The 14,952-nt window shown below is 32.6% G+C and overlaps 1 protein-coding gene across 1 annotated transcript in view; it reads left to right on the top strand.

Annotated features, from left to right (window-relative positions):
* Nucleotides 1-8,611: 8,611 nt before the first annotated feature.
* The window catches only part of LOC117122313 (E3 ubiquitin-protein ligase SMURF2-like), a 21,351-nt gene continuing 15,010 nt past the window's right edge, over nucleotides 8,612-14,952 (top strand). The window contains exons 1-5 of the mRNA XM_033267869.1: nucleotides 8,612-8,624; nucleotides 8,939-9,022; nucleotides 11,280-11,388; nucleotides 11,957-12,090; nucleotides 13,861-14,035. Coding sequence (XP_033123760.1) covers nucleotides 8,612-8,624; nucleotides 8,939-9,022; nucleotides 11,280-11,388; nucleotides 11,957-12,090; nucleotides 13,861-14,035 — 515 coding nt within the window. The remainder of the gene's footprint in view (nucleotides 8,625-8,938; nucleotides 9,023-11,279; nucleotides 11,389-11,956; nucleotides 12,091-13,860; nucleotides 14,036-14,952) is intronic.

Genomic DNA, 14,952 nt, shown 5'->3' with positions numbered 1-14,952 from the left:
TATTATATAAGTTTAACAAATAGTACAAAAATAAAAAGTATATAAATTACAAAACCATAGTAAATACTGTATAATAACATAGACCTAACACATTTAAATTTATTGTTTATAGTCATCTGTCTAATTCAGTCGGCTTGCCAGATAGTAAAAAAAAAACTCCATACATTCTTATCATTTATTATATAAAATGATATACAGTATAATAAATATAATTTAATTAAATAATTTAACAAAATAGTACAAATAACGAATAAATTAATTGAAATACGCTGCAAACCAAACGTAAAAAATAACTAAAATAATCAAGTTATTACATTTTTAATACGATTTTGCATGAATAATAAATAATAAATTTAAATGTGTTAGGCCTATGTTATTATACAGTATTTACAATGGTTTTGTAATTTATATACTTTTTATTTTTGTACTATTTGTTAAACTTATATATAATAAATAATTTAATTAAATAATTTAACAAAATAGTACAAATAACGAATAAGTTAATTGAAATACGCCGCCATTCACACATTTTTAATACGATTTTGCAATTATACAACTTCATTTATTTTTATAAAAATGTAGTACATAAAATTACATTTTTAATACGATTTTGCAATTATACAACTTCATATATTTTTATAAAAATGTAATACATAAAAATATCAAAATTCTAATTTTCAATTACACAATTTTACATCACGAACGGCAATACGAGCAAATCAACGACTGACAAGACTGTGGGATGAATATGTACAGTAGCTGGTATCCGGGGTGTTCATTCACTGATGACATCGGCAAGCCGACTACTGTACATTCACTGAGAAACGCACTACATTCACTGAGAGACGCGCTTGGCGTTCCATAGAAATTACCGGCGGCTCAACTTGTCGGCGGCTCAACCGGTCATATCCCGTATTATACTATCTAACCCCTACTACTTTTATATTTTTTGGTCAAAATTTATTATTTTATATTATTAATCTTAGTTGAATGTAGGCCTATGCCTAATATGTTTTTTTGTGTACGCTGTGTCAGCTGACTAGGCAGCTGCTCCAACAACAATGGTTGAGAGAGATCATTTTTTTTCTAAATGTATATTTTGTAATGATAATATATTAAAATAACAATAATAATTTATAATGATAACTTTAATAATAATAATAATTAATAATAATAATTATTATTATTATATTTTCAATTATAATAACTTCGGATTCTCTTTTGTTTCTTGCTTTGAAACCAGCGTTGCGGTTAGTTAGTTTACCGAAAAAAAGTAAAGTGCATTTGTAGCATTTGAGACGAACAACAGCATTACTTGTAACTTGCTTATCGTATGTTTGTTACTTGCTTACTGCGCTTCAAAATAGCTTGCCTATTGGGTGACACATACTGTATACTACACCGTAAACCCTTGAATAGAAGCCCAATGGGGAAGAAAGCCCATCTCGTATTGAAGCCCATTTCGACATCTTTAGTATCCGAGTTTGCATCAAAAATGCGCCAGTACATAAGCCAAGGCAAGGAAAACTTTTTCTACTACATGTGTTCATTTTCTTATTTAGGCCTAATTTCTGTTTTGATATTGAATAATTAAATTCTATCCATCAGTTAAATCAATCAATCAATTATTTTCTTTTTCTATGATCAATCTGTCAATATACTCCTTTTTTTCGCACTTTTCCAAACTTCTATGGAAATCTGCTTAGTACAGACATACACTATACAAGAATTTCCAATGAACAAAATAAATTAAAAACAAGCTTGGTTTGTACAGTAGTTTAGGTGATTTAATGCCAGTTACAGTAAATACACTCCATGATACAGTTTGATGTTACAGTGGCCTTATGTATTGTTTTATTACAATTCACAAAATTTATAGCATTCATTTTGAAAAGAAGCCCCCCTCTTTACTTTGCAAAAGTAGCCTCGAAAAGAAGTCCATCTCGAAATGAAGCCTGTCCAAAGTTTGTAACAAAAAGAAGAAGCCCACGGCTTAAATTTGAGGTTTTATGGTGTAGTACCTTACATACTGTACAATAAATTAATTTCAAAGAAACAGAATAAATTAAAAACATGCTTGGTTTAAACATTAGTTTAAGTGACTTTATGCCTTTTAATACATTCAGTGATACAGATTGATGTTACAGTTGGCCCTATTTATTAGTAAAACTTTATTTATCCACGAAGCACAAATCAAGTACAATGCTGTTTTTCATTATGGCATTGAGATACCTTATTTGCAATTAATATTATAAATTACACATTACGGTACATCGTAAAAAAGCAAAAGTTAAATGCAGAAATTAAATCTATACAAAACATAATTATTATACAGTACACAAAAGTCAACAATTTTAGTAATATAAAAATAATCTGCATACTGTACCTAACAATGGCAAAGTAAATTATGGAAATGAAGAAAATCCACCCCACAAAAGTAAAGTGTAAGTTACGAAAATGAAATGTAAAATATAAATAAAACAAAGCAAGAAAACAGTAAACCAGTGATTTACTGGATTACAATGTTATATACTGTAGTACAGTAGTAATTCCCAAAATTCACAGAAAAAAAAAGCCTATTTTGAAAAGAAGCCTATCTTGAAACAAGCACATCCAGAGTTTGCAAAAAGAGCTCAGCCCATGCTTTGATTCAAGGTTTTACGGATAGTAGTATTTTATTTTTTATTTATTATTTTTTAATTTTATTTACTTTGTCATTTGAGGCATGTTGTGGCAAAATGGCTAAGTTGTAGGAAAAATTGAAATTCAAGTTATTAGTATTTTCAGATACCTAAGTATGTGATCTTTAAAATGAGGGGTCATTCATTGAAATTGGACATTTCAAGCCTAAGTTATTGGAAAGTGAAAGTGCAGTACTCTTAGAATCAAGATAAACATGATTTTGAGTATGTGCCTTTTAAAGTTATTTGTACATACATTGTTTAATAGAATGAACTATCAAAATAACATTAAATAAGCAGATTGTTGACCACTTCCAGAACTAATACTTTGGTACATGATTAATAAGACAATAAACTGTTGAGTTATAGTGAAAAAAAATTTTGGATTTTTAGGCAATTTTTTGAGCTCCCATATTTTATAGCTCATTTACTCAATACTGGCCTGTGCGACAACTTAACCATTTCGCCACAACATGCCTCATTTTTTTACTATTTGTACAGTATGTCATATTATATGATAATGTTAACGGTTCAACAGAGAGTGTTGTGCATTTCATTATGCTTTACATCACTTACCCCTCCATCCAAACAGTAGTAGAGTAAATGACAAAAATGTGTAATCCTGTCAGTGTGGTGAGAAGTAGTAGGTCTACAGTACAAGTACTGTATGCTACAGTACAGGGCTAGGTAGGCCTACAGTAAGCCTTGCCATGTGAGCAAAATTTGTCATGAAATATGGATTTTTAATACTGTTTTCTGCAACAAAAACTGTACAGAAATCAAAATTGTCTGTACTCACTGTGAAGTATTCATTTGAAGTGATTTCTGAATGAAAATATGACTATTAATGGCCAAAACGGGTGTTATTATTCTCTTCATAAAGATCGCGAATCCATTCGCATATCACCTCCCCAATAAACAAAATGTGCGAAAGCTGACTGAAAGCGATTGATATTTTTTGCTTTAAACTTAGTTTTATGTAATAAACATTTTCTATTGTTTTTGAAGACTTAAATACATTTTAAGTGTTTTTTTAGTTAAACATGATCATTGATAAGGACGTCATCGCCGCAAATTGTGTTCATAAAATCAAGAGTTCATAAATGGGTAATTTGTAAAGGAGATGTTACTATAAAACATGCTTTGTATTTATATAAGCATTCTGAAAATGCTTAGTGTTTTCAACACTAAAATGGCAATGTCAGTGCCTTCTCTACACTTTTTCAATGCATTAAAAAAAAAAGAAATTCTTAATTTATCTGGTATGGTACTCCAATCTTCAGAATGTGGATCAGAGAGAAATTAATAGGACTACAGTACAATTGCTCAAACATTCACAACGAATTTATTCCAACTGCTCCCGTCTGAGGTTAAACATAGTGAAGGACAGGAAAATTGTCGGACACTGACAGAACATGGCAATCATTAAAGCATTCAGCATTAATTGGAGCTTCCTTTTAAACATGGTCTAGCTCACTGAAACATTATACCCAATTTACATGTCAGATGAAATGTAACAAGGTTTTGCAAGTTGGAAAATTTCTACTGTCCCAAGGTATTTTTTGGGAACCTACTGTAGAGGAGTAAACCTAAATGTTTTTTAACCTCACAGCCCCAACCATTGTGTCGCTGTGATCGATCTGTTGTGGAATGATGGACCACTGCACCTATTTATTGTGAAAGTATGTTTCTGATAGTAGGTCTACATTTCTGTCCATGTCCATAAGCCGGTACTGTATAGTACAGTAATTTATAGTTAAAATGTTTCCTTAATTTATTTTATTAATTTCCTATGTTCGTGGCTGCAACTGCTGTACTGCATTCAGCACTTACTGTTTTGTGAACAGTGGAAGTTACAAACTTGCAAATTTCAATTCATTCATTCATTCATTCATTCATTCATTCATTCATTCAACTACAGTACTGTATATTTTAAGCGAGTATGAAGGGGGCCACTTAAACAATGTACTACAATACAGTTAAACAAATTATGGATAATATCACAAAGTAAGGGTTAATAACTCAAAGGGATATTATTAGAGTACTGTAGTGTAATCGAAAATGTCTAATGAAAAATAATTTCCTGTCCAGTTAACAGATGCTAAATAATGCTGTTTCTAAAATCAAGGATTGTTGTGATATGCATCTCATTGGAAGTTTTAACTTTAATATGATGATCTTTGGACAGACTGGAGACTGGCTTTATTGTCTGCCAGATTACAGTCACCAATACCGCAACAGGAAAATTATTCATCATCAATTTTTAAATGCTGATTAAATTTGTCATTAAAGGGAAACTCAAAATGTAAAAAATTAAATTATTTTACTGAATAGATAAATAATTGTTGATTGTTAAAATATCTGGATGGTGAAAATGAAAACCTTAATGAATAATATTTAAAATTTGAAAATTTTAGTTGTATTTACGATAGCTAAACTGATTAGTACAGGAATAGCTCCAACAATGCTATTTGGCAGTGTCACATACATAAAAAAACAAAAAAAGAATGAATGAAAAATTATAGAATTCTATGGTAGCAGAAAGTACTTTTGGCATTTTTTAAAAGGTCATCATGTTTATTCAATGTGATTATACTGTACGTAATGATGGCAAGAATGTAAAGTGCTATGTTAGACTGGTAGTTACTCATTCGCCCAACGATCTATTACAGCTGTACCTACACTACATATAAATATTTTTTCTGAGCCCCTCCATACTCGACCCCGCTCATTAAAAACAGACGTCATTTCAAGTGTAGGGAACAAGTGTGCCATACATACATACAGTAATTACCTACCTGCCATAATTAATTTTAAAAATGATATAAAATAATCAATGTGTACTTAACTATAGTAATTAAGTTGTAATTAATTAGTTTATCATGAGTAAAATATTCATCTGCATTGATACTATCTACCAGAATACTGTAGTTATTGAAATTGCTCTGGAAATGACTAGTTTTATATAAAAGGGGATTATTACAAAACACATGTTTGTAAAATGTTAATGCATACATCTCACTCATGTTTTTTTGTGAGTTTAATTTTAGCAGCAAATTATATTGTTATTTGTACTGTATGGTATGTCTCGTTAAACAAGGTGACTGGTACAGCATGTGTATTACTAAACAGAATTAGATTTGACATTACTAGTAAGGGTTACTGTGTTAGTGTACAGAGCAGTACTGCTACTGGTACAAACTTAAAGGAAGTGGCTTGGCTAGACTTGTAAGTAAGATCAACTTAGTACCATTAAATTAATAATACCAAATGGCAGCATGTCTTATTAATACCGTATACTAAGTGTTTGTATAGAGATGGTATGCCTACTGTACAATATCTATTCAGGAGCAGAATATAATATATTGCTGGGTGTGTAAATAACTTTCATCTATTACTCTATTATTACTACTAATTATTATTGTAATACTCTATTACAGTATTTGCTTTTTTAGACTTTTTATATGCATCTTTTAAATCGGTCAACATCTTTTATGTATCATTTTAAACGGTACAAGTTCTGAATTTTTGTCAATTTCATTATTATCTTTTTAGTGGATCGATTTTAGATGTTCGTATGATGTTTTACAAGTAAATGTTTTTATTCAATTGTATTTTAACTTTAATCTTTCCTTGTGTATTGTATTGCCAGAGGAAAACAAATTTCCAATTGTTTTATTGGACAATAAATGTCTTATCTTATCTTACTCTGCTAATTAGAAACTGTACAGTAATTATAACACTGAAACGAAGATGTGATATTACAATGAAAAAACAATATGAAAACTCTTTCCTCATGTCATGTGCCCATATATGGGCATGATCGTGTCGTAATACATCCAAATATGGGCATATGACATTATTTAAGATAGTCTGGACTAGGCATTATCTTAAAGCTCTGTCTGCAAAAGCATGTAATGAAAGTCTAATCTCTGAGATGTTGTCTTCAATGAATCTTTTTGAGTATCAGACATCAAAATGATACATTTTGTATGACAACATAGGCTGTTATTTTGGTTATTCAATTAAGTTCCTATATCAAGTACAACAGGAAAGTTCATTTTGAAATTCAGATGTCTGAAAAATGTCTCTAAAACTAAACCAAATTTTAATTTTGTTATTGATATACATGTTGAATGACTTGATTGAATTCATGGCTTGGGATTAGGCTACAAGGTAGGTAAAAGAGGAGGCTCTGTTTTGACCCTCTGCTTTTTCAGATCAATTCATTCCTCTGGTACAATAACATCCACTTTACAGTAAATTCATAATTCAAAAAATAGAAAAACAAATGAGAACATCCACTTTAAATTCATAATTCAAAAAAATAGAAAAACAAATGAGGCAGCAATGAAAGCAGCAGGAAAACTATTTTATTTTTGGATTGGCCAAGATTTATCAATCAAACCACATCTTACTCAAACTTACTCAAAACAAATTAATTGATTGCATTTTATGTAGACTTTTGTCTAAATGGAAGAGAGAGTACTTAACTGAATGTTAAGCACTAATTGATGGCATCACTACTTATTACTTTAGTCTGCAGACTTATGAGGTCATTAGAAAGTCTGGCTCCTATTAGCTTTTTGTGAGTTTTGTTATTTTGTAAACTAGACAATGCTCTACACAGCCGTATATTTTTGTTCCAGTACAATGGCCTACTAACACCATTCTCAAAGCAAGCTCTTAGCTTATTGCCTTATGTATAAATAACTTTAATTATTTGTTTATTATTTTATTTATTTATTTTCCCATCCAACAGCAAATACAAAATTTGCCACTTACTGGTGGAAACCAGAGTTTTAGTATTATTTATTTACATGTAATTAGTTTCCATGTTAGTATGGTCAAATAAATGTTGAATTGAATGTCTACTTGTTAAATGCTACACAACATTTTTAAAACCTTAAATTTAATCAAGATATTTTATGAAGTAATACTGTAAAAGAATTGAGAACATGTGTTCCTTATGTATGTTTATTATTACTATTATTATAAAGTAATTCAGAGACTAACTATTCTGCAGTACGTATAGTAATAGGCAACATTTATCATTTGGTAGCTTTTGGGGTGGGGTGGGGGTCACAGACTGTAACTATGTACAATATAAAACATATTTTCCTTGCCTTTTGGTTTAGTTGCTAAGCTCCCTGACTATTTGTGCAATTTCCCTGATTGATTTGTGGTTTTCAAATGGCCAATTGACCTAAAATCACAACAAAACGTTTTGTTAGTGTACGTTTTTAGTCTTTGTTCTGTGAAGCATTGATAATTTACTTTGGAGACTGCAATATGTTTTGTAGTGATGGAGCCAATGTTCTTCAATGCTTAACATAGAATGTTGATGGAGCCTGATTTCTTGATATATCAGAAAAATAACCATTTTTGTGGTGCCTTGATCTCAATTTTTATAAGAACAGTTAGATTAATGGAGCCTTGGAAAATAATTAAAAAAAAAAAATTTTGTTAGTTCTTGGTCTATAGTAAAAAAGGAGTTGGTGAAAATTGGTGAAATGATTACATAAATCTCAATCATTGATATAAACCAGTGAGTGTAACGTGTTGCAATCGGATTCTGTTGTTATTGTGTTTGTGAAAGTTTGTCATCACCAAGTTATATAGTGAAAATGAAATCCTGGATTGGTAGAGACTAATTTTAGTACAGTACATACTGTAGTAGGTGTCTATTTGACAAAAAGAACACTGGATTTGGAGCCTAGGTCAGTATCATTGAGTCTACATTCCTAGAGCCCGAGTAGCTCTAATGGAGTCACAGTTTTATCATTAATAATGATGGGAGTGTTCAGCGTTTGACCTTTTAAGGAAACATTTGTATTTATAAGCAAATTGTATATTTTTGTTGTTTTATTAAATTAGCAGTCATGCTGTAATTAACCTCTCCCTGAACCTTGCTGGCCCACCACTGGAGGATGGGTTATCAGCGTAAACTTCATTGTCAACATGATATCATTTTCTAATTAGGATACAGAATGCTGTCATCAAGCAGATACGCAGGGATTTAGTTTATAGTTGGCAGTGGTGGGTGGGGGCCACCCACCTCTTCTTTTCAACCCAGTGTAAAGCTAATTTAATAGTTATCCACCCACTTTAATAACCCCCTTGTCTATCCTTAAAATTCACTCTTATTATTCAGAGTTTACCAATGTTATTACCCACCCACCCTTGAAATGTCTACCACTTACCCTTGTTTCCTATAGCTACAACCTTGGATAAAATATTATTCTCAGTTTTTTTAGCTCACTGTCCAATATTTTTATCAAGTGTTATCTTTTTTTTTTCAGTATTATGTGCGAAGAATGTATGCAAAAGAGACTTTTTCCGTAAGTATCCGTAAGATCTTGAAGCATTTTTGTTTTCTTTTTTACAAGATTTTATCAAGGTACTGTAGCAGATTTAATTCATTGTTATAGTTACCAACCTGGAAGATCTGAAATGCGTGACTACACCGGTTGGGTGGGGGGTGCGCCCGAGTCCCCCGGGCTCCAGTGCGTTGTGACAATGAACGCGTCTGGGTTGTTTTGGTTGGGAAAGAGAAATTTTCTCGGTGAATTGATTCTCGAATGAGAGCTCTCTAATGGCTCAAGCTACTGCATGACCGTTTTCATATTTTTAATAAAACCAATTTCTTCTATTTTTAAATAAACTTTCTCCTGAATTTGTGATAATTCGTTATCACGCATAGACTTGTGCTAAATGTGTGACGATTTATGATCACGCATGCGTTTCATCCAAAATTATTTTGGAATGCGGGACTATCCCACAATATGCGAGACGGTTGGTAACTATGCATTGTTTTAATTTTTGTAAAAACACTCATCGTTTTTATTCGTCTTTTTCCATCTGATTTTGAGAATGACCTTTTCCGGTAGATACTGCACATGTTTAAGTCGCCTCTGTTGGTATGTGTGGTGTGGGAAATTTGTTTCTTAGGAATGTACAAAGCACTCGCAAGTCACTTAACATGCACTTCATTCTTTTTAAAAATATACTACCTTTCATGTTCAATCAAGCTATAACTTAATAAGATTTTATCCAAAAATCAAGTGTTGCGTTTGCAGGTTCTGTGAACAAATTGTAAAGAACTAAATATACTGGAGTTCATAAAACAATTTATGTTCATTGATTGCAGTAGCCCAGAAGTACTACTGTAAGTTACATGCATGAATAATCAATGATGCACAATGCTAGCACAAAGCAACCAAATTTTTCGGCACTACTGTAGAGTGTATGGTCACACTGAGTGGCGTGTCGAATGGCAGAGTGGTTAAGGCAGCGGCCCAAAACCTTCAGCCATAATGTTGGCGCTGGTTTGAATGGCACACTTGCCTATGGCTCTTGAGGTGGAGCAAGTTTTCTCGGATAAGGACTATAAACCGTAGGCCCAGTGTACACAAGGCTCGTGTGCACTATAAAGAACCCAGTACATCATTTGAGACTAGGAGGAAACCCTGGTGTACTGGTGACAGCCCCTGTGGTGGATGACGAGAGTTGCTGGTACGGGGTTACCGGGTAGCACATGCATAAAGGGACCCTTAGGAATGAAGAGAGTCATTGATCGAGTTACTAGTCCACATATCAAGCGCCATGAGCATCTTGTTTGATGAAATTAATATTATTATTATTATAAATATCTATCCCAGAAAATATCCCTCAACAGCAACCTCACAGAATCCCAGATAATTACTCCCATGACAGCAACCTCCTACTGTAGTCAACTATTCCCGGGACGAGAGTTTTTTTTTTCTGTAGGTAGGTTCTGTAGGTTTGATTGGCTTAAAACTTGCAATGGGCTCAATCTACCTGCAGAAAAAAAAACTTACACCCTGGACAGCTTCCTCTCAGTGGTAAAGTATCTGAAACAATTAGGCTGAAGACTTGCATCTCAGGCAATAAGCTCTAATAATAACAGCATTTACAGTATAATGCGCCGTCTATCTAGCGAACTATTCTGAGGCGCAGTGACTCTTTTTTTATATTTTTATATTGAATAGTTAAAAATGCAATACAATTGAATAATTAAGTTATAATTACATTTATTTACTAACAAAATATTAATTGCAATTATATACCTACCTTTTCCATTTTTCTCTATTTTATTCATTCTATCTATTCTATATTTTTTTCTTGCTTTTCTTACTATACCTTGTACTCCTCTTTTCTTTTTAGTTCCATCCCTTTTCAGCCTTGCATTTAATTTCTATACTTTCTAGACAACCTTTAACATCAAATAACCTAAACAGTTACCCTAAGCAGACTTCACCAGACAAAATCTCTAGACAACAACTTCCCAGACAATTACCCCTTAAACAACATCAAAGCCAAGTACCTCATACAACTCCCCATGGACAACGCCCTCCAAGACTACTACCCTTAATTTCCTACTCCAACACTAGTACCCTCGATAACCCCCTCAGTCTAATACACTTGATATTAATTACATACAAGAAATTTCTCAGACAATTTGCTCACTAGAATACATAACTTTTAATTTATCCTTTTATTTCCTTTTCCACCACAACCCTCATCTCCATCATTTTATTTTAATGTCAGTGTTTGTCTTGATTTTGTATTTCTTAGGTTTACCTGATGCATTTGCGAAAGTGGTGGTAGATGGATCAGGCCAATGTCATTCCACTGGTACCTGTAAGGGTACGCTAGACCCTAAATGGAATCAACACTATGATTTGTAAGTTGCATTTTAAATATTACCAATGAGTATAGAAAGGGAAAAGAGTACAGTCCTGTTTGTCACTTGGAAGTGACCATGGAAGTCATGATAGTTAGTTGTTTTTGTCATTAGTGGAATTATGCGCCACCAATCTTCCTTTTATACTGTATGCTGTCTTTCAGAGGTATATCGTCGGATGTTTTCAATCCATTATGATCATCGTCTTCCTCTGTATACTAAATTACCAATGTAATAAAAGGAAGAAAATGAGATGTGGATGAAGAAAACTGGAAAAATTATGTAACCTTATACCTTTTGTGTTTGCCACTATTGTGGATGCACCTCTGAGTGCCACACTTTTCAAAGTGATGTTGGAATTAAGATTATTTTATATATTAGTTATTGTTACATTGTTTCGTAGTGAGTGTGAAATAAAAAAACATACTTTTTTCTGAAATTTTCATGAGGTAGGTTCACTAACAGGCTAAAAACCTTTAGAAATATTTTTACTCAAAATCATTCTTTACCCTGAAATTATAATTATAATAATTAACTGGATGTTTAACCTTTTTTTTTATCTCTCCAGATTTGTTGGTAAAAATGACAGTATTACAATAAGTGTATGGAACCACCGGAAAATCCACAAGAAACAGGGAGCAGGATTCCTTGGGTGTGTACGGATACTCTCCAATGCCATACAAAGGCTCAAGGATACAGGATGTAAGATTCAATAGTTAATTATTAATATGATGTTAAAATGAGACTATTTTTTTTAAGTCCTAAAACTATTGGAGTATATTTAAGAATACATATATTTTATTTTGTTTAACAGAAGGTGGGAAAAAGGGCGGATATGCCTTTTTTCAGCCAGTTTTTAAATATTCAAACATATGTATCTTATTTAACCGTTGCCAAGTTTTAAGTTAGAAAATTCAGTTGTACAATGTATCAAAACATTTTTTCCCTCCAGAGCCTGGCTTTAATATTTAATTAAATTTATTATACAGTAAGCCACTTAAGAAGTATTCTATATACGGTCACATAGTATCTAGTTATTTTGTATTGTTTTGTCTTTGACCTTTCACCCCTTTCTTAGTTGGCCATGACTTGGGACATTGACTTTCGTCCATGTATCTGGCCTTTCTGACTAAATTTTTTTTTGTATTTCTGGAGATAATGACTTATTTTAATAATCTTTTGCATGCACAGTGAGTCAATACAATTTACCTGTGCATAACATTCATATATCACTGTTCTCAGTTGAGAGCTTGCAGTAGCTTTTGACGAGTGATCTGTTTGTTGGTAATAATGAATAAAAAATGAGCTGCATTGTGCTGAATCCCTTAAGGAAGGAAACTATGATAAATATGACTATTGTATGTAGTGTATTTACTATTGGGCAAATTGAGTCACTACAAATAGAATGCAAACATTTCATATGAATATTTTAAAATAGTTGTTTTTTAGACAAAATACATTTTAATTAAATATGATTTGTGTATTTTAACTGATTTGAAAAATAAGTGATCCTTTTACACATTTAAGAATTTTATTCAAATTTTGATGATTTCCTAATATCAACATTAATATTTATAAGTTATTCCCAAAATGTACGTTACCCTTTATGCAATTGGTGCTGTAAATTTTGTAGTGTTAATTTATTCAGTAGGTATTAAACTGCATCTGCTGTGTGTCTTGTAAGACTTGGAGATTTAAAGCTTAAGTCCTTAAGACAAATTGCTACAGGATTGAAATCTAGTTTTGACTGTGAATGCTTAGGTGTATTTTAAGTGACTGCAATAAGCAATACTGTATACTGTAAGACTCAAAAAATACATTTAGTTAGTTTTGTCAAAGATCTTATGAACACAAGATCGTTCTCCGCGATTTACGCGTGCAAATTCTGTAATAAGGCATGAATGGCGCCCTCTTGCTAAATTGGAAACTTTTGACCTTTGACCGCTTTGACCATACCGTACTGTGAACAGCAGAACAGGAACCATCTCAAATCCATGGCAACAGATAGGACGCCCTCTTCCAAAACTGATTACTTTTTATCTTTGTTATAATAGCGCATGAATGGCGCCCTCTTGCTAAATTGGAAACTTTTGAACCTTGACCGACGCTTCTATTTGTTACGCGTAAATCGCGGAGAACGCTATCTTGTGTTTATAAGATCTTTGGTTTAGTTCACTAGTCACAGTAGCTTTAAGATAATTCTGAAGATTCTTGAGAAAGATTTTACACTGATGAAGGTGAGGAGAATAATAATAGGCCTGCTGCTGATGTTGAATATGAGGAGGATGTTAATATTGCTGATGTTGAAAATGAGGAGAGAATGGTATACCATTGTATGTTACCATTAGTATATTGTCGTTGAGGGTAATGCTACTTGGCATATAACAGACAGTGGGCATTAAGATTAAAGATGGTAATAGTCTATCTGTAGTTATTATGCATTCACAATTTGATTTATTCTTCTCTCAACAGACCAACGCTTAGATCTTTGTAAACAAAGTCCTGATGATAACGAGACTGTACGTGGTCAAATCGTGATTAGCTTAATGTCTCGTGATCGTGGAGCATCTTCCGGTAGTGCCGTAATCGACTCCAGGAGCATCTGTCCCTCTTTACCACCAACAGACCCAAATGAGCTCCCAGAGGGGTAAGATACATTTTTATTTGACCACAATGCCGTTTGTTTTAATATTTGCTGACCAGCTAGAGAAAAGCTCTAATTTTGGCTCATCAGGATTTTTTGAGGGTTAAGGGATTATGAGGATTAGCAGGATAAGGATGTCTAATTTTGGATTATGATTTCTGTACCATATTATGGATACAGCAATTGTATTAATTTGTGTTATTTCATCTTATCTTGCCCAAAAGTGGTGACACATATTTCATCATGATGTCAGTGATAGTATGATAAATTCTGATTACTTTCAACTTTGCAGAGTGCAAGAAGAGAATAAAGAGAGTTTTTTGTGAGCTATAATAATTTTACTAATAGATCATTTACTTAATATTTATTTATTATCAGTAAAATGATAATTTTCTGTACAGTGGGGAAGCATGCTTACTTTTGTAAATTAAAACAATTTTTAACTTTAGGATTTGTGGATGAAAGGATTTTTAAGATGTGGATTAGGAACATTTAATATGTCACTCCTCTATTTTGTACAGTGTATACCATCTCTTTCATATCATATAAGTGGGGATGATCTTTTCATAGTTCTTGGCAAAGTCTTTTGTTGACTTGGACTTGTAAGCACTCCTCTGTTTAGGGTTGGCGCCGGCAGGTGGGCCCTGCAGCCAGTGGAAGTTGTCAAAGAAAAATTAATTGAAAATTAAGCACGAGACAGTTGGCATTTTGAGGCATCTATGAGTAGAAGTGACATATTCAATTTTCATTTGCCGTAGCCCCGACCATGATGTGGCTCAGGTGGGTGTGGCTCTGATGGATGTGGGTCCCTCTTTTGAGGAAACGTTGATACCACTGCTGCTCTTTTGCTAGATACAGGCTTCATAAATTTTATATTTTTGAAGGTATTTTTTATGAATAAGATATATTTTCATTTGGTT

Source organism: Anneissia japonica, unplaced genomic scaffold (assembly GCF_011630105.1).
Source record: "Anneissia japonica isolate Jap-2015-1 unplaced genomic scaffold, ASM1163010v1 scaffold287968_len422783_cov224, whole genome shotgun sequence".
NCBI lineage: Eukaryota > Metazoa > Echinodermata > Crinoidea > Comatulida > Comatulidae > Anneissia > Anneissia japonica.
This window is presented reverse-complemented; position numbering and strand designations above follow the sequence as displayed.